General features: G+C 37.7%; 1 protein-coding gene across 1 annotated transcript in view; it reads right to left on the bottom strand.

Moving 5' to 3' along the window:
• The window catches only part of poln (polymerase (DNA directed) nu), a 43529-nt gene that overhangs the window by 18923 nt on the left and 4462 nt on the right, over positions 1-20144 (bottom strand). The window contains exons 5-16 of the mRNA XM_026353520.1: positions 19904-20073; positions 19666-19778; positions 19299-19435; positions 18946-19014; positions 18805-18865; positions 18307-18371; positions 15265-15348; positions 14968-15063; positions 14582-14638; positions 14310-14366; positions 11612-11677; positions 1291-1348 (exon numbers count right to left, since the gene is read on the bottom strand). Of these exons, the coding sequence (XP_026209305.1) occupies positions 1291-1348; positions 11612-11677; positions 14310-14366; positions 14582-14638; positions 14968-15063; positions 15265-15348; positions 18307-18371; positions 18805-18865; positions 18946-19014; positions 19299-19435; positions 19666-19778; positions 19904-20073 (1033 nt within the window). The remainder of the gene's footprint in view (positions 1-1290; positions 1349-11611; positions 11678-14309; positions 14367-14581; positions 14639-14967; positions 15064-15264; positions 15349-18306; positions 18372-18804; positions 18866-18945; positions 19015-19298; positions 19436-19665; positions 19779-19903; positions 20074-20144) is intronic.

Below are 20144 nucleotides of genomic sequence, written 5' to 3'. Positions count from 1 at the left end.
AAGGAGCTTTAGCACCTATGAATCACTCAAGCAGGGAGAAAAAGAAAATCAGCAGCAGTGAGAGAGTAAGAGACAAAAATAGTGTTATAAAAGCTAATGTGGTACCACTGGCTGCAACTGACAGGAGAGTCAATACAGCCTGGCAACGCCAACGAATGGACTTGTTTTAATGTCTTATTCATCCACAAATGCAGAAATGTTTGGGAGAAATTTTCAACTAATTTGGTACCTCTGGAAAAGACAAGTAGGCTCCACATAAAACCACACCCAACCACTTATTTAGTAGTTGGATCATCTTTATGTGGTGTTTCAAAACAGTGTTTAATGTATGTTTATGCTATTTTAGCTGAAGTCTGTCAGGCATTGTTATAATTGCTGTTCTCAAGCTGTTTTAAGCATCTGCACTACAATAGGAGGAGTCACTCTGTTTTCCCAAAGTGTCAGTGTGACAGTTATCATCATAACAATGCCTCTGTACAACAAGGGCACGATAAGGTAATTCAAACTTTTTTTTTCCAAAGAAGAAAGGAGCAGCATCCTTTTGTTTACTGACTTACACTGTGAGAACAGAGAATAACTGATGGGAATACAAAGAAATCTTTAGTTGTCAATGCGATGATTGTCTCTGTATGTAAAGTACTCTCTCCAGGCTGTCTTGGAGAAAACGTTTTTATCGTAAAAGTAAACCGAGATACTAATATGCAGTTGAAAGGTGAGGTAGTAATAGCAATGTTCCCAATACCTCCTTCCTGTTAATTTGCTCTCTACCATCTTTCTCTGTCCCCATCAAAGCACTATAAGCCGATAAAACCAGAAGAAAGAACCAACATCCATTTTAAACCACAATATGTCCCACTTAATCTCTTTAAATCCTGCATTCAATGCCATCTTCAAATCAAAACATATTTAGGTGGCAAGACAAACCTTAAAAAGAAAGAAAGAAAGAAAGAAAGAAAGAAAGAAAGAAAGAAAGAAAGAAAGAAAGAAAGAAAGATATGTTTTTGTTTTTTTTCCACATTCATGTAGGCTTACTGTGCTTTTCTAATTACTGTCATCAGAAAGTCAAACAGATGCAGCACAAATCTGAGGCAGAACAGACAAACATCAGCAGAACAGACAAACACAAAGATACTTGTTAGAGAGTGGACCTCTCTTAAACCATCTTTAGCACCCTGCCCATCATGTTTTGTTTGCCCCAAGAGATGCTTGTCACCCACACACACAAACATTTATCACTATCTCCATGGTTATTTCTATTTGTGTTAGTGTATGAGTGTGCGTTCATCTCACCTTGGATGTACAATTTCTTGGTGATCTGAAGTGGCTGTCTGGGCAGGGCCTGGAAGTTCTAGTTTAGGAGAACACACAATTTGTTATCCAGCTGTAATACTGCAGAGTGTACATGTAGTTATACAGACAGCTACAGTTAAACATCGTCTCATTACTCTGTGGAAGTGAGCTTTCTTTTCCCCACTGTGTGGAAACCTAAATAAACGGATCCAGCTCTGCATAAGTGAGAAAGGTCAGCAGTATATATCAGCAGTCCCTCTAGCATGCTCCTTTGTGGCTGTAATGAAAGGACGGAGGAAGAGATGGATGTGACCTTTGTGTGTATTTGAGTGTATTAAAACAAAATGATTTTCTTCTTTCCCAGCTCTAAATTAGGCCATTGGGAACCAACAAATACAACGTTCCTGATGCTGTGTGTTTTAGAGAGCATTACCTTCCTTAATGTTTGGATACATGCAAGAGGCAAATTAAAATTAGTCAAAATCTCGACAGCTGAGGGCAAACATTTCCTGACTATTAGTGTACTATGTATTGGTTAAGCTCCAAAACAATGAATCCTACATTTGCCTGATGACCTCTCAAGCTTTTAAACTCTGTTTAATACTGATACTTAGAAAGTTTTTTTCACAGTCTGAGTTGTATGTATGTGACAAGTTAACTAAATCAGCCTTTGGATTTATCTTCTACAGCTACATATATATGGCACATATGTCATTTTTACATGGGTGGATGGATATACACACCTGTAGATGCTGCTTAATTTCAGGATAGCTGGCTGCAAACATTTTTATAACATCAGCATGTGTATGTTAGTGTCTGTATCTGCCTGTAGCTTTATTCCCAGTTCTGTTTTTAAAGTTGTTTTGTTATGATTATATTTCCTCTTCTACTCCCCGTTTCCTAAAATTAGCTGATGAAAATCCTGTGTAGCATTTCTGTGGTGTTAGCTTGTGTAAGATTAAGAAAAACAAAAACCCATTTTGAGACTCTGACCAACACTACAGATTGTTCAAGTGTTCAGACACACACCTTAAAATAGGAACAGCCTGATGTTTACCGGGCTCTTGGCCCACCCTGCATCAACCCACTGTGTAATCTAAGACTTTGCTGATACAGACACCGAAAATTTCATGTAGGCAGTTTTATCTGCCTCAAGGAGGAAAAATGGGAAAAGTGATAAGTCACACTAGCACATACACACCCACTGTTTGATGGGGGAAAGAAAAAAAAGGAGGTTTAGACTCAGCAGTTTCATTTTAATCCCTGTTAATCTCGCTGTGTAACCTTTTCAAACACAAACACACACCATTTAAGGTGTAACGTATGTATTAGGACGATATTAGGATGTTTAAGGTTATTATCAAGGATGTGGACACACAAACTCACATAGATATCTACACAACACTGGCTAACACGGAAAAAAGAAAATGACATCGAAACACACACATTCCCACACAGACAGTTTTCCCATGATGGTCAGCGTCCCAGGGTGTATGTGGTTGGTTTGACTCTATAGTGAGTGTGTGATCGAAAGAGAGAAAACAGCTCTTTGCTTCCGCCACACATTCATTATTTACTAGATGAAGGGAGAGGGAGGGAGAGAAAGGGAATTAGAGGGAGAGGGAGGTAAAAAAAAAAAAAAGACAGGACTGCAGTGGCAGGGTGTGGACGGTGGAAAGAATACATCAGAGACCAGGCACCGAGCAGCGAGCCCATAAGCACAGCCACTAGATACATACTTCAGTCTTTCTATTGTTGTAAGGACCCTCACTGACATAGCACAATTATCCCAACTAAATGTCTAATCCCAATACTAACTCTAATATTAACCCTAAAACCAAGACAAAACTGTTTCTAACAATGAATTGTCCACACAGTCACGGAATCAGTATATTTTTACGTAAGCACACAAATAATATATCTTGGTGTTTCCCAAACAGTGCTCCTAAAACTGTACATGAGATACATGACCTGAAGCGAGCATTTGCGGGGAAATGGTGCAAGTAATGAAACACACACAATATGTGTGCATGCTGTGTGGTTGGGATGCCCTCTGATGTGACAGGTGATTCAGTGTGTCAGATGTGACTGCTCAGCTTTCCCATCATGCCCAGGGTTGCAGTGACATAAATAAGTGCACACACAGACACACATATTACATATTGTATACACAATAGATACTCATGACATACACACATTTCTCTGTTACTGCATACACATAAAAATAAACAAATTATGTTGCATGGCAATGACACAAATGAGAACCTTACAACTCATCTAAAGCACATATGCAATGCTATGTCACAACAATCTTGAATAATGGTTTGTAGAAAAGATGCATCAAGGTATAAAAGAACAGGGAAAACAAAAATAGACCCAACTCTCTAATTACTGCTAATAGCTTATTCTGATTGCTAATTATTGTTGCAAAAGAACTGAAGAGAAAGTCAGATGTGAACAAGGAGAGATGAGCAGGAAAAAAAGGAAGATACAAATGAATAAGATGTGAATGAAGGAAGAAAAGAAGAACAGAGATCAAGAAATAAAAGAGAGAACAAATTAAAAAACTTCATAAAATGTAAGTAAATAACAGTGATGCAGCATAACTACTGTTCATGTGTTATTGCAATTGAGATGAGAGAGAAAAGATAAATGAGACAAAAAATGTAATCGTTTACTCATTGTAAATTGCTGATTGTACAGTTTAAACAGTCAAACCTCCACCCTAAGTGCCTGTCATTCTAAAATATATAATACAATATAGCATGTTGTGCTTCCACAACTTCTTCCCGTGCAAAATAAATGAGGTAGTGACCAGAAATATTAATTTCATAAAAGAATGTAAGAGCAAGTATCTATCAGAGGAACTTGTACCGTGTCTATAGATCATATAAGATCTGTATGATCTGTTTCAAAAAATCTGAAGCTGATCAAAAGACTACATTTTCAAAATCTGTCGAGCCACACTGCTTCACACATTTGAACACTTCAATAGCAATACATGCATCCTAATATATAAATGTAAATGAACACAACTGCTCTATGTGTGCTCTAAGTCATTATCACCCTTACTGTGCCATGAAGAACAGAGAACCAGTTCATTAGTGGACACTGTGGGAGTCAGACTGAAAGCCCGCAGAGAGCCGCATACTCATAGCTCTGTACTACATTTATTTTGTGCTCAAAGTACAGGAGCTAAGACAAACACTACAGCCCATTACAAGCGAGCAGTAATGTATTGTGTACAGCACATTACAATGCACACACACAGATGTAGTAGAATTGGCATAAAGGGGGTAATTAAATTGTTGTTTTTGTACTTGTTCCTCCCCCAAATAGATCAACGTGTGTGAAATTTACAGAGCTTTGTTGTGCACATTAAAACACACAAAACATAAATATTTTTAAGCTGTTAGACACAGAACATACACACACAGACATTCAAAAGTATGACCAAAGACTGGCAAACACACCAACACGCATTCTGTGCTTGTGTTTTTCTCTTGTGGGCTCATTGACTCTGAATGGGCCACTTAATCGTGGAGATGTGCTTGTTTTCCATGATGTCTCTCCACTACTCACAGCATCATTTCTTATTCTCCATAACAACACACTGTTTGTATCCTATTACGCCTCCTTCATGTCCCAATATGGGTGCATAGTGGCCTAATAATGATCCTGCACTAGCCTCTTATTGGTCCTCCAGTGTGTCTGCATGGGCCCCACAAGAGCATGACACTTGTTGCCAAAGCACCCGTTAGCCCTGTTGACCCAGTGATTCATGTTTTTAGATTAGCACTGGTTGACATATTCATGATTAATTTGCAGATAGGATGAAGATAACTAAACAATCACTTAGTGAGAGGTAATGACAGCGTCATAGTAAGTACAGTAGCAGTGGATTTGCACATTATTCCAATCATGCTTATACTGTACATTTTGGTATTGCTTGCAATTCTGATTTAGATCCCATTCTCTGATAAGTTCAACCTGTCCTTTTATTTAAAAACAATGATGTCTTCTGTTTACTTTGTGGCACCACAGGGGCATAGTGAATATGTAGACCATGATTCAAATGTAGAGACCTGGTTTAATCTGTGTGTGTCTGCAAACACCTATACTCATGCTTGTGTGTACAAGGCCAAGAAGCTAAATGAATCCAGTTTCCCTAAAATAAACAAATATTACTTAAATTATAGAGCTGGGGCTCATGACTGCAACTGTTTACAGTGTAAGCATTTAGTGACTATTTTTGGAGATTGTGTGACCAAACCAAACAACTAAGCACACCAGTGTGACTTGTAAATATGACCCCCATATTCTTTTCATCATCATTTTAAGTAACACAAAACATTAGAATGAAATAAGTGCAAATGAAGTTAGTAACAATTTACCTAGAGTTTGCAAGTATGAAACATTATTTCATTTGTTCTGAGTACCTAGGATATTGATACGTGAAGAGATAAGAGAGATTAGCACATCTGATGAGGCATCTTTTCTTCCATCCTCTATTGACTGCAACAAGCTACAGTACTAAAGTGCAAGATAACTGTATGAACAGCCTTATCACTGTGAATGCTGTTGAGCATTCACAGTATTGTTATTGTAATCTTTATTATTATATATTATATATTATTATATATTATTCTTCCGTACGTTTTTTGGACTCTAACTACTCCTTCATACTTTGAGCTACAGAAACCGTTCAGGTATCAAAATGTTCAGCTTTTTAAGGAGAAGTGTGCTTCCATTCAGAATTTTTATAACTTTTATACTTTTTAAAATATTTAACTTTTAATAACTATTTTTTATAATGGATTCCTATGGGAGAGTCTCTTCAGCAACTCTTCAACTTCTTCTTCTTTCAGCTTTAACTACTTCAGCATACTTTCAGCTACAGAAATCATTCAGGTATCAAAATGTTCAGCTACTTCAGCTCTTTTAATCTTCCATTCAGTTTTTTAATATCTTTTATAGTTTTTTCATAATTTCAGTTTTTGTGACTTGATGTTTTTGGCTGATTTTGGACTTTATAATGGGAGTGAATGATGGAACGTTGGTGCAGCTAGAGTGGATGACGTCACAGCTTAGAGTGGAGAGGCCGATTTTTGTGAACCGAAATCTTTCTCAATAAACTGTCAGCACGACCGCAATTTTCACTCTATCTGAATAATTTCTTCACAACAATGTAGGAATACTTGTCCTGATTCTGATAAGCTATTTATCTAAGCTCTGAGACAAATCGTTTTTTCTCTGTGAGCCTCAGAGTGACGGGAGTCCCCCTCCGCTCTCCATTAGCGCCAATGTTAAATTCGGTCTGAGATTCTGTCCGACAAGCTGAAGGTTGCACTTGGATCTCTCGCTCCTGTGACCACAATTTTCAGTCCTCAAGCATAAAATTCACACTAGTGGTTCATTAAAGTCTTGGCTCTCTCGTAATTCACTTTTAATGACGATATCTGTCGTAGTTTTGCTGTAAAAAGCCTGTTTGTAAGGGCTCCAAATCAGTTTTCACGAGTGAAAATCTTGGCAGTTGAAGTTTCCCGCCTCTCCCCTACAGTCTCCCTGGCAACGGCTGTGTCGGGTCACGTGATCAGGGCTGTTTATAAATGAGCGTCAGACACTTGTACAGGCTCGTGTGTAGTTAGCATGTTTATGCTAGCGGCTCTTTGCTAACCTGCTTCAGTTTCTTCTACTTTCAACTCTTTTTAACAAAAACTGTAATTATTCTTTTAACTTTTTAACTATTTTAGATAAATTCAGCTATGTTTTATCAACTTTAGCAAATCGTTTTCAGCTTTTTTTAACTTAACATTCAGCTGTTTTAGCTTCTTCTTCATATGTTTATCTCTGTTAAAACACTTCCTGTTTCTCTTCAGCTAATTTCAGCAGCGTTTTAAAACGTTTCAGTCTTTATCTAAATTACTGTTTAGATAAATTCAGCTATGTTTTATCAACTTCAGCAAATTTATTTCAGCTTTTTTAACTAAACATTTAACTTTAAATTTAACTGTTTAGATAAATTCAGCTATGTTTTATCAACTTCAGCAAATTTATTTCAGCTTTTTTAACTAAACATTTAACTTTACCTTTAACTTTAACTGTTATATTTTACTGTTTAGATAAATTCAGCTATGTTTTATCAACTTTAGCAAATTTATTTCAGCTTTTTTAACTTAACATTTAACTTTACCTTTAACTGTTTACATAAATTCAGCTATGTTTTATTAACTTTAACAAATCTATTTCAGCTTTTTAACTAAACATTTAACTTTACCATTAACTATTTTAGATAAATTCAGCTATGTTTTATCAACTTCATCAAATCTATTTCAGCTTTTTTAACTTAACATTCAGCTGTTTTATCTTCTTCTTCATATGTTTATCTCTGTTAAAACACTTCCTGTTTCTCTTCATCAACTTTCAGCAGTTCTTCATGAATCGATTCAGCGTTTCAGCATTCACAGTGCATTTTCTTCAGGAAATGCTTTATCTAGTTTGCCACATAATATCTTAAAACTGAGGAAGTTCAGGTGGACTGTCTGAAACAGCATCACCAACACTCCCAAACCAGGCCCCTCCCTCTACCTGTGAATCTATCAACGGTAGAGAGGTGAGGAGTTTCAGTACTGCAATCAATCCTCCTTTTAGAAGGGGATGATGTTAAGTTTGTGTTGAAATTGTTTGAGATGAGTTGATTCCACTGTATGATCATTGTGGAGGATGTAGTTTGTCCTGCTGTTGAATTGTACTGCATTAGACATGATATAGCTAAGATATAGCTAACACTTTGCACATGCTCGGCAGAAATGGATACAGTTAAAAGTTAGTTAAATGTATGACTTAAAACATCTGGTGGTCACTGACAGAAGATGTTCACCTTGAGCTGCACTTCAAGGGCAAATTCCAATGAAATCTACCTTCTAACATATATGAGCACAAATTGAATGAAATGTGCACTGTAAATTTTATGTGTGCTTTCATGAATGTAAATGTAGCCCACAAAGAGACAGAGACAGAGTCTCACAGGACTACTGCCTTGTTAAACAGATGGGGGTGACAGTGCTGGAGTGGGGTAATTTAATCACACTGCTCCAATTTAATGACTAACCACAGAGCACAAATGCAACTCATACACATGCACGTCTATATAGACACAGTACTAAATTATCCCCATTTACACAGCAACCACAAACAAAATCCATCTGCTCAACATGGAGAGAGATCACATGACCACAAAACCCACAACTAGGCTATCAATGATAAGGTGACTGACTGAAGGGCACTAAGATGTGGAGTGGAAGCAGTTTCCCACCATCAGTTGTCCCTCTGAATGCTGACAACAGTGTTGTATAAAGACAGTTTATCTAACCGTGGCCATGGCTATTTGGTTAATATACTAGGACACATATGGGACTCCAGTGGCACTGTTCCTGTCAATTTAACATTTTCTCTAAGCACCAGCAACTTTTCCCCAAAAGCCCATATTTATCAGAACACAATGTCTTCTAACCAAAGGGGCAAACATAAAACACAGGTGAATAAAAATAGAATATCATATTCTTGCATTTTATAATCACATCTATTATGACATCAATTTATACATATTGCTGATATACTTTTAGTATAGCTTAGTTAACAAATTAGAGTGGCTGCTTTATTAGCTTTTATAATCATTATTTTGATAGGTAGGCAAGAAAAATAAAGTCTCTCTTTCTCTCACACACAACACACAAAATCCAATAGAAAGTATAGCTACAGTTGGATTTGTATTGAACAATCTGCCCGCAAGTTAGCACAGAACAAAACACACACAGTGAATTGCTGGATCAGCCTTGGGAGGACTTTCTGTAAGTGCAAAACACTTGACTAAATGTTCAGCAATATTAAATGAACACAAAACTGTTTGACAAGCCCTAAACAAAGCTCAGTTGGCAGTTTGGGAGGAGATAAAATTGCACAATCATAGGACAATACGCACAAACAATAAAGCAGTACTTGCCATTTAATATTATTTTCCTACACCACAAAAAAGAACAAATCAGGAACAAAATTGTACTACATATTTGCAAAATCTATAAACTCCCTCAGCTAAATTAAAAATTAAAAAATGTACCCAAAAAGACACTGGTAAAGACAGAAACTTAAGAAATATCAAGAAAATAATCAGATTTTCAGATCCTTTTGCTCCTATTGGTTTCACTATCACACACTGTTAAGGGTGTTAACAGTGTGTGATAGTTGTTTTTGAGTTGAAAGAGTAAAAGAAAATGTAGAAAAGGAGGAACCACAAAGACAAAGAGGGGACAAACAGAAGAGAAAGAAGATTTGAAAGAAGATTTAAGATAAGATGAGATAAGATAAGATAAGATAAGATAAGATAAGATAAGATAAGATAAGATAAGATAAGATAAGATAAGATAAGATAAGTGATTTAATTGAGAAAGAAAACAAGATATTTAAACACCAGTGGAGGTAAAAGAAAACGAGAGGGAAGCACCAGTGTTATGGCTGTCCTGATTTAATACAGGCCCCCCTTATTAATGCAGTCTGGTTTAACCTTGATTAAGCTTACACCAGATTAAAGCTAAACCCCTCTGCAACAGCCCTCATTTGAACATGGGTGTGTACATGTATATGACCTGTATGTGTGCGCAGAGTGGTGGCAGAACAAGTTACTTTTCCCCCCGCAACTTCTAACAACCATACAAACTTTTCCTTTACGAAGAAACTAAATGTGATGCTGGTGTGTACGTCTTCAATTAACAATAGGAAATAAATGAAATGATTTTTGATGGCTCTTCTCTGTTCTGACTTACTACTTAGGTTGAAACTTCTCTTCATATTCTGATAAAAACTAAACGGAAGATTTTAAGAAATGCGTCTTACACATCCTCCTCTGGGGACTTTTTTTAATTATTCATTATTTAAAGGCTTTTTTTAAACTGCTCTCTATGTAGGATTGTCATCGAACTGTCTGGATCTCTTATTGATGGCTGGTAAAGATAGCAAAACGTCTTTTTAATGTTTCAGGCTTAAAACAAACAATAACCAAAATAATCAGAAATTTGAGTCATAATAATATAATTCACACATTTTATTTGCACTGGCTTCATCCTGCCAAGGCAAAAAAGCTTAAGCATGTTACACTATGAATGGTGTAATTATTTTTATAATTGAAGAATCTTCTAATTTTTTTCTTGTTTGTGTTTATTGCTTGCTGTTTTTCATTCTGAGCCATTACAGAACAGTCAACTACAACAATATGAGATTAGTATAATTTATTCTGCAGTATTAGAATAAACCGGTTATGTGAGCAAATGGTGTCATTTAAGAGACATCAATAAGTGAAGTCACTACATCTGCTACCAGTGAAAGATACTGTGCATCACACATCATAGAAAAGGGAAGTATAATAGTATGTTTACTCACATATGAGGCAAATCATTAGTGTCAAAACATTTATTATTATACTTGTTATGGTAAGCCTTTATTGGCAGTTATCATAAAGCTTAGGAAGTCTGAAAAATCAGAAAATAAAAATTCTGAAAATACCTAAGCCTCTCTCATTGTGCCTTACCTATTCTTAGTGTACAATACACATGTGCCCAAGGTACTATGAATATTTCAGTAGGATTATTTCCCTGACTAATAGAGTCAGGGAAATAATAGTGCAGCCCTCTCTATTAGTCAGAGTTATAGTCTGTCTGAAATGCACAGAGTCATATTCATTTTGGTGTTTTTATCGCTGGTCTGCTCTCCTTGAAATATAACAACAGTACTGTACAAACACATTAATACAGCGAATGAACATAAGCATTGGACACAAATGCATAAAAATATGCAACGTGTGAAACATCAAAGGGCTTTCTGGCCCTGATCATGGAAAATGTTAAATACTGAAAGTCTGCACCAAACGTATCATTCAACATATTCACTCTTATTCAATAGCTTTTTCATAGTATGTGAATTACTATAAATTTTAATAGTATATTTACTTATTGTTTTAACACAATGAAACACAAATAGTTTCAATAAGAAGTAAAGCATTTAAATGCAAGTGCCTTATAGTGTTACTTTTGTTTCTATTATTGTAATTTACTATAATGTTTTTCATTATTCCACGTACAAGGCACAAACTTAACCTATAGTATGACAAACAGAACCACCGTTACTCCAGTTTCAGTCTGCAGATAGCGGTGTTGAGTTAGTGTAGCCGGGGCCTGAGCCACATTCATTTAAGAAACACAAGATTTTAAAAGAAAAGAAACAATATCAAAACACAGAGGATATGTAGTCATGGTAATCAGGTTATACTTACTGGGTGTTTCGCTGAGATTCTCCCAGTCACAACACATGTCTGGTACCATGTGGAGGAAATGTAGCTCTGATGAGTTGAGATCAAGGATCAATACAGAGAAAAAATAATTAGCTACACAGATAAAAGTCAACCAGGACATCCAACAACCTAAAACAGCTTCAGGCAAAAATAATTTTATAATTCCCATGTTTATGACAGTGACAGTGTTAAAATACATTTCAATTGCTCAGCTATGTGATCCGTAATATTTCGATATAACACACTCATGTAATGAAAATAACAGCTGCAGGACTCATTGCCATCATCACTTTGATGCTTTTGGGCCAACCAAGAGCTCAGTTGCTCTGAACCACTGACCGTAAGTCCTGCACCTTCTTTTCCTCTGCTCCCTGTAACCTCACCGTTTCACTTGGCTGCCTCTCATTCACACATGTATTCTGTTTTGCTGCGGCTAATCTTCATTCCTCTGCTTTCCAGAGCACACCTCCACCTCTCTGGATTTTCCTCCACCTGCTCCCTGCTCTCGTCACAGATCACAATGTCATCTGCAAACATCATAGTCCACGGAGATTTCTGTCTAACCTCATCTGTCAGCCTGTCCATCACCACAGCAAACGAGAAGGGGCTCAGAGCCGACTCCAGACTTCCTTATACAATACCACAGCTCCTCTCTCGGCACCCTGTCATACACTTTCTAGATCTCCGAAGAGACAATGCAGCTCCCTTTGCCCATCTCTGTACTTTTTCTAGGCATGAAACCATATTGCACCTCACAAATGGCCATCACTGCCTGGTGACACACCAAGTACCCTCCTAGTTGTCTCACTGATCACATTAGCTGTAGTTGTCAAGTCATATGAAAACACCTTCTGACCAGCCAGAGCTTGTCTCACCTCCCTGAAAACTACACACCATTCTTCCTTAGTCCTTAGTGCCTTAGTTCTCTTCATCTTACTCACCACCATTATCATATTTCACACAACCATCCTATGTTGTCTGGCTACACTCTCCCCTACCAATACTTTGCAGTCACTGATCTCTTTCAGATTACACGGTCGACACAAGATGTAGTCCACCTCAGTCCTTCTACCGCCACTCTTACACGTCCCTTCTAGAAGAAAGTATTCACTACAGCCATTTTCATCCTTTTTGCAAAGTCTACCACTATCTGTCCTTCTGCATTCCTGTCCTAAAGACCAAACCTGCCCATCATAATCTCATCACCTCTGTTCCCTTTACCAACATGTCCATTGAAATCTGCACCAGTCATCACTCTCTCACCTCATCTAACTCCAGAATCTCTCCTTTTCCTCTAACTCATATCCTGCTTGTGGGAAATAACCACTAACAACAACATTGAACATCACACCTTCAATTTCCAGCTTCAGCCATCACCCTATCTGATTCTCTTTTCACCTTCACAACATCCCTGACAAACTTCTCTTTCAGAATAATTCCTAATCCATTTCTTTACCCATCCTTCCCTGTCACGGTCCCAACATTCAGTCCCTACTATCAGTCCTACACTCTTGCTTTTCCTCTTCTCTCTCTGCCTACGAACATATCTTCCTTCTTTCCTTCTTCAACCAACAGTAGCCCAGTGTCCACCAGGACCCTGTAGGTCAACAGCACCAGTGGCGATATGTTAACCAAGGCCACAACCGATCCAGTATGGAAGTCATGTTGATGATTTGCATTCACAACCCTATGCATTTATCCAGGCTTGGTACTGGCTCAAGATGACACTGGATTGTGCCCCCTTGTGGTTGAATTGTCCCATTGTGGCTGTAGTAGTAGCTATAAATTAAATTACCCTTTCCAAATGTTTTCTGGTTAACTGACATAAACGGTATATGCATCAACTTTACTATTATATTCACTTTATAGATGCTGTTTTTTCTCAGAGAATATATTACCCACCTATAGTGTGGACTGAATATTTTATAAAACTACAAATCTTGATTCAGCATCATTCAGCAGCATCCTGCTCTTGCTGGGATTGTTGACTGCAGAGACAGACTCATTTTTAGAGATGAGTAACCACAGAGTGACAAACACAAGCTGCTGCACCCATACACAACTAAATGAAGCCCATGTGGAGAGGAATGCAGACACAGACCTCCATCTTTGCTCTGCCAATTTCAAACAGCAGTGGCAGTAAACAGGGCCAACAGTGTGAAGAGATCAGCACAGATGACATTTCATTCTTATGTTACTAGAGAAAAAGCTGAGTACTAGCTGGAGCAGAAGTAGTGCAACCAAGCCACGTCACTCTGTTGCAGTTGTACTGTAGTTGTGCAAACAACTACTTTGTGAATAACCTACATAATTGCACTGTACTGTAAGTTGGAGTACTGAGTATTATTACTGAGTATTATTATTATTACTGATATTCCCATTTGAAGAAGGAGAAACAAGATGTGTTTGGTAGTATACAAGCATAGATCTGGTGCAAAACCAAACAATGGGAAATAAAAACTTTGTTTGAGTCATAGTAGCCTGCAGCAATCTCTCAGCTTTTGAATTCGAAGTCTGTTTTATTTTTATTTGTTCCAGCCTGAGGGAGAAAAGTCCATGTCAGAGTAAGAACAAGAAAGTTACCTCATGTTTATGAGACTAATAACAGAAATGTGTTATTATAATTGTACTTTGTAGACAGTTTTGATTTATATTTAAATGAAACCAGTTGTAGGCTCACCTTGCTCCCCATGCATGAGAGAATCCCATCAACGAAGGTGGACTTGATCTTATGAACCTGGGATTTTAACAGAGACATTTTTACAGTGAAAACAAAAGTATCACTTTGAGAACGCTAAGCACTTTGAGGTAGCACTTTCTCCTTAGCCAGTGCGTGTTACCAACAATTTGCCACGTGAAATTGCCACTGCAGCTTCATTGAGCAAAGGAAACCATTTACTAAAACATTGTTTTGACAAGCTCAAATATAAAGCAGATGAGAACATGGCTGACCTGTCTGTACTCTAGAACAACCTTTGGCAGAGGATGCAGGTCCTGAAGCTGCAACAACTGCCAAAGAATAATACAGAGGAAAAAGATAGAGATAAGAAAAATTGTATATGAGTAAAGCCAACCCAAGTTTTCAGCACGCAAATATTTAATGTAAGCTACAGTGTAGGTTGGCAAGATCCCTGTCTACCTGCTGATTTGTGGACTGACTATATTTGATGACTGTTTATCAAAATTAAGTAGCAAACATGTGACAGTGTGTGTTTATGTATTTGCCTTCGTCAGTTATCAGTGTGCATACTGAAACTTCAAAAAAAGACTAATCTGAAGAAGATTTGAGGATCAAACTGACTTATCAGTCTGTGTTTATGTGTCTGTGTACTCCATACTGTAGCTTCTGATGTTGACTGATGCTGTTTGTTGATGGTCTTGGGAAGTTTCTTGTTCTTGCAGTGCTCATGGAGGCGCAGCTTCTCAAACAGAACCTTCAAACATTGTAAATCCAAAATATGCACAAATCTTTCTAACTGTAACAGACACACATTAATTAAAAGTACTCACGTAGATACATGTGCGCAAACATAGCAAACATACACAATATAAAAAGACAAGTAAACATTTCTCACCTTTCCCAGAATCAAGATTTTGCAACATTGCAATATAGTATTAGGAGATTTGATACACACCATTCTTAACTGAGAGTTGCTGGTGATCAGAAACATTTGTCCAGCTGCTTGATGGGCCTCCTGCTCCAATTGCTTCATTTTAGCCTGAAAGAGCAAGTGAGAAAGTAATTTTATAGGTAATTTTATACTTGAACAACAATAACTATTAGCCTACCAGCACTTGCTTACTACTATACTAACTGGATCTAGGAAACTACCATATATTCTGAACTTTGCAGATAATGTAAAAGAAAGTTAGAACATTTTATTCCAGTACAACATTGCAAATCTCTGTCAGACCTCTTCCACGTAGCTAGTCTATCACTCAGTAGGTAAGACCAAATAAAATGTTGGTGACAGAAGTGTATTTTTAACAAGAGTGACTTTACTATAATGGGAAACACAGTTCTGATGCCTTGTGAATGATAGCTTGCCCAAGCAATATCAAGGTAAGTAAATTATCATATATTTTTCCAGACCTAAATATGAACCCTGCAGTAAGGCTATGGAGGTTATTTAAAGGAGGGAACTCATATTTCTTATATTTCCTCTAATGTGTGTATTTAGAAACTTGTACTTTCTCAATTTCTCTCTTCTTCCAATGATGAAATGCAAATCATGCTGCTATATTAAGGATATGGATACAACCAACAACAGAAACTTTCACACAAATAAACAGTATGCAATCTAACATAAGGAGCACCAAACAGACTGTAATGACTGCTGTGATAATCAATTTAAATACAAAAAAAAACTCTATTTCTCAGGATAGCTAACACGAGAACACAGGAAGTGGAGAGAACAAAAATGCTAGAAAGAGGGAGAAGGAAAGAGAATGTATGATCAAAAGAGAAGTCCCAGAGAAACAGATATAATGATGAAAAGTAAATGAGTAAGATGAAGAACAGTAAAAACGTCACACAAGAATAAGCACAAACATGAACTTATTTTTCATTTTTTATAACTGGGGGTGACACCCACACAGCAGCTCATTACCAGTCTAACTGAGGTAGAAAACACTTCTTACCGACGTGACAGCCAAACAAGAGAATGAGGTAAGAGAAATGGGGACAAGAATAGAACAACAAATGGGAGGCGAGAGGACGGGGTGGGGTGATGAAATGAGACACAGACAGAAAGAGAAAAACTGTGACAGATTAAGGAGGGACAGACAAAGTGTGTAACTAAATGGGCCACGAAAAATTTAAATGTAGATAAATTAAAAGAAACAAAAGATTTTTAAAAAGTGGGCAGATGGGATGTAGGAACAAAAAAAAACTAAACCTGAGCGGGAAAGACTGAGGCTGTACCTTGATAGAAAATGGCATTAGAAACAAACAGACATCATTCAGACAAGTGAGATGGGAAGACAAAACGTGGAAGGATAATGGGTAGAGGTGGGAGAAATGATAAATAAAAAATAGCAATGAAGGAGGTAGACGTGGGGAAATAGAAGCAGTAAGATAAAAAGACAGAATGAAAGAGAAGGAGAAGTGGGAAAAGTAGAGGAGCTGGCAGACATGTGCCTAAATCCTAAAATATGATCTTTTCTCTTGCTTGCTCACTCACTCACTGCCCAGGGCAGGCTCCAGACTGCCTCATCAATATTAGATGCTCTTAGTACTGTGTATGACACACACACACACACACACACACACACACACAGAGCGGGTAGCAGAGAAGTGATACTATAGTGCAAAATTCTGGATGATTGCATCAAAATTAGTCATTGCACGTAACTTTTCTGATATATGTTTAGGAAAGGATGTCTAATCTGCTTTAAACGTGACATATGACGTGACAACAGTTTAATGAGTTATATTAGTAATATTTGGTTAGTTGTGGCATTTGTCTGACTGAATTTTAATAATGCTCATTGAAAAGACGAAAGACCATGTGAGGATATTTGTAAGATGCAGCCTGACAGACAGGGGGATCCTCTGGTGTTCAGACCAGTGAACTTGACAGCTCAGCTAAACAGAAATCCAACGTTTACAGAGTGGGGACATGCATGACTGCACTAACAAGCACATATTACAAAAACAAATACACATGCATGTACACAAAATTCTACAAAAGGTTTGGTGCATCGGTGTGCTTTGATGGCAGAGACAGACAGTGATGGACCTTCCTGCAGCACAGGCCCTTGAAGGAAAAAGACAGACTCTCAATCCTATATTTAGTAACACGGCAAGATACCAAGACTCTCTCTCCACAACAACACTGCTGCTGGCACTAGCAAGAGTTGTAAGAGGGTTTAAGCAAGTGCGTCTGTGTGGGTGTCTTTATGACTGCCTGTAAAACTGATTATCATTGTGAGTGGACCGCTGAGGCCATACTGTATGTGTATGTATGTCTGTCTTTGTGTTTCTATGATCACTCTCAAATGTGTCTCCAGAATAGTTTTTTATGTGCATTCAAACAGGACAGGTCTCGGGAGTATGTTCATCCACCATTTCACAAATCCTACCGATGAAAAGAGGAAGAAAAATGTTATTTTTCTTTCATTCCTGCACTGTTTTCATAAGGTCCCACCAGTTTCCCATTGTCCTCCACTGTTTTGCTTGTGTTAATACAGCAGCTGTCTAATGCACTGTGTTGGGGCAGTCACATACCAATGTTAGTTTGAAATTCAGTACACACAAGGATGTTATTATAGATTCCCTAAAAGTCCATACGTCTGTGAACATGAATTGAAATAGCAATCTTGTTTGTGAATTGTTCAGTCCTGTGCTGTTGCAGTTCTTACTTAAAACAAGGCATTGAAATATAACTAAATGACTTGTCTAAAATTAGCATGTCTAACACTAAATACACATTGCAAAATTTGTGTATGCTGCTCCACTGCTGCTTTCAGGTGGGAAATTGGCATTGACCATGAGGGAAATGCTGATAACTGCTGGCTGTTGTAGATAACTTTGTCTGCTCTGCCAACAAACAACAACTTTGAGACAAACTGTTCTGCTTTATTTAATTAATAAAGCTGATTGAGAAACTTTATAATACACTAGCCATAACATTCACTTTAACATAAAGATTTATTTTCCTGCCCTCTTGTCTTACCCCCAGGAGGTCTGAAGTTCTCTTCAGTGCTTCTTTGTCCACATGGATGCAATGGCCCTCCATGGCTGAAACAAGACAAGCAACGCTGAGTAATATACAAGACCTTCAACAGTGAGCTATTGACAATAGGATAAATACTCAAATAGGGTTACTGCTAGGGTAGAAACATGATTTACAGTAGGATTCAACACAGATGAATAGAAAAGAACAGAGAGCATTGACAATATTTAGACATCTATCATTACATCTGAGCTATAACTTCAGCTACCCCAGCAACTTAAGTTCATATATAAATCAAAGATTTAATCAGCCAATGCTGTATGCTCTGATATAAAGCAGATCCAATTTGAGCTTTATTTGATTAGCCAGGGATGTTTTTGCCACAAATGCATTGCATTAGATTTATTATCATTTCATACCACTGCCTGAAGCCTCTAAGAATGAAAAAATATAGTACAGTATTAATGAAGGAATGTAAAGATGTAAAGTGGCCATCACCTGCTAAGACAGGAATCATTTTCAGCTCTATGTGTGAGTAAAGCTCCCACAGCCCCTGTGCCTGGACACACAAAGAGTCAGTCAGGCAATTTGTGTCTACTGAGATTACACTTGTGTGTATGTGTGGGTGCATCTGCAAACCTGTAGTTTAGTGCATAACTCATTGTTCAGCCAGTACAGCAAAGAGAGATCTGAGATGAGCTGGGAATCCTGGATGAATAAAAGTAACATGATGATAAAATACTGCGGTCAATTTTCATCAGGGTAGAAGATGTTAAATGAACTTTGTCAGAAGCCTCTATTTCTTTATATGAACAAGGACTTCCTTAAATATCAGCAACTGTTATCCAGGATACAGAGTTGAAGTTTTGATTAGTTGTGTCCTTGAAACAGATGGCCTTTGCTCAGACCACCGTGTTCTTAAAAACTCTGAATCCCACATGCAAGAAGTGTAAGTGACCCTGATGGCTCAATAAATTCACATTTTAACTAACCTTTTTGGTACCTAAAACAGGTGTTTTATGAGGTCTTTTGCAGTGTTTCATGAGAAGACCCTGGTAACAAGAGGATGGATCTGCAGGATCCAGAAGCCACCCTGACACCTGTGGGTCATGGATATGACAGCCTGCCACTGGAAAAAGAAGTAATCCCTTCAAATTGAATATGATCCACAGTATGTACATAAGAGATGGTCAGCTTGCACTGGATGTAACAAAGAGAGAAACTACAACCTTTTAACAGCCAGTGTTTGATAATGCGACACACGTTTTTGCTGTACTATCACAAAACAAAGCAAGTGCTGATTTGAAAAAGCATGAGCATGACAGCATCTACAGTATCATGTTTGTGTGCATGGTATGCCTTCTTTCCAGTTGAGGTCTTGTTTGTAAAACTGCAGAGCTGTACGAAGCAAATCCTTGGCTTTATAGCACACCACCAGTTGAGATCTTGAAAGCACCTGCAGTAGCACATCTCTATGGGACACAGACATGCACACACCTGAAAAGCCCTGTATACTGTACATATCTGTTTTTTGAGTTTAAAAGCACAAATGGAATATAAACTCACACTTCCTATTCACAATCTCTTACTTACACACCTAGTAAAGAGTGTCTGGCTTTCGTGTTTGTGTTGTTGGGCCAATACAGGCATTTGCTCTAGTTTGAAGTAGACCAGACTGTCGTTTGGTCCAAGAGAGTCTTCTGGTGTGCTGCGGTCGAGATCATTCTTCATCAGTACAAGGAGACCACACACCAGAGGAGTGAACTTCTATATCAAAGATCAAAGAGGGAGAGTAACGTGAGCAAACAGTTGATGAACTATTAACAATAAGAGTAAAG

This window comes from Anabas testudineus, chromosome 18 (assembly GCF_900324465.2).
Source record: "Anabas testudineus chromosome 18, fAnaTes1.2, whole genome shotgun sequence".
In the NCBI taxonomy this organism is placed as follows: domain Eukaryota; kingdom Metazoa; phylum Chordata; class Actinopteri; order Anabantiformes; family Anabantidae; genus Anabas; species Anabas testudineus.
This window is presented reverse-complemented; position numbering and strand designations above follow the sequence as displayed.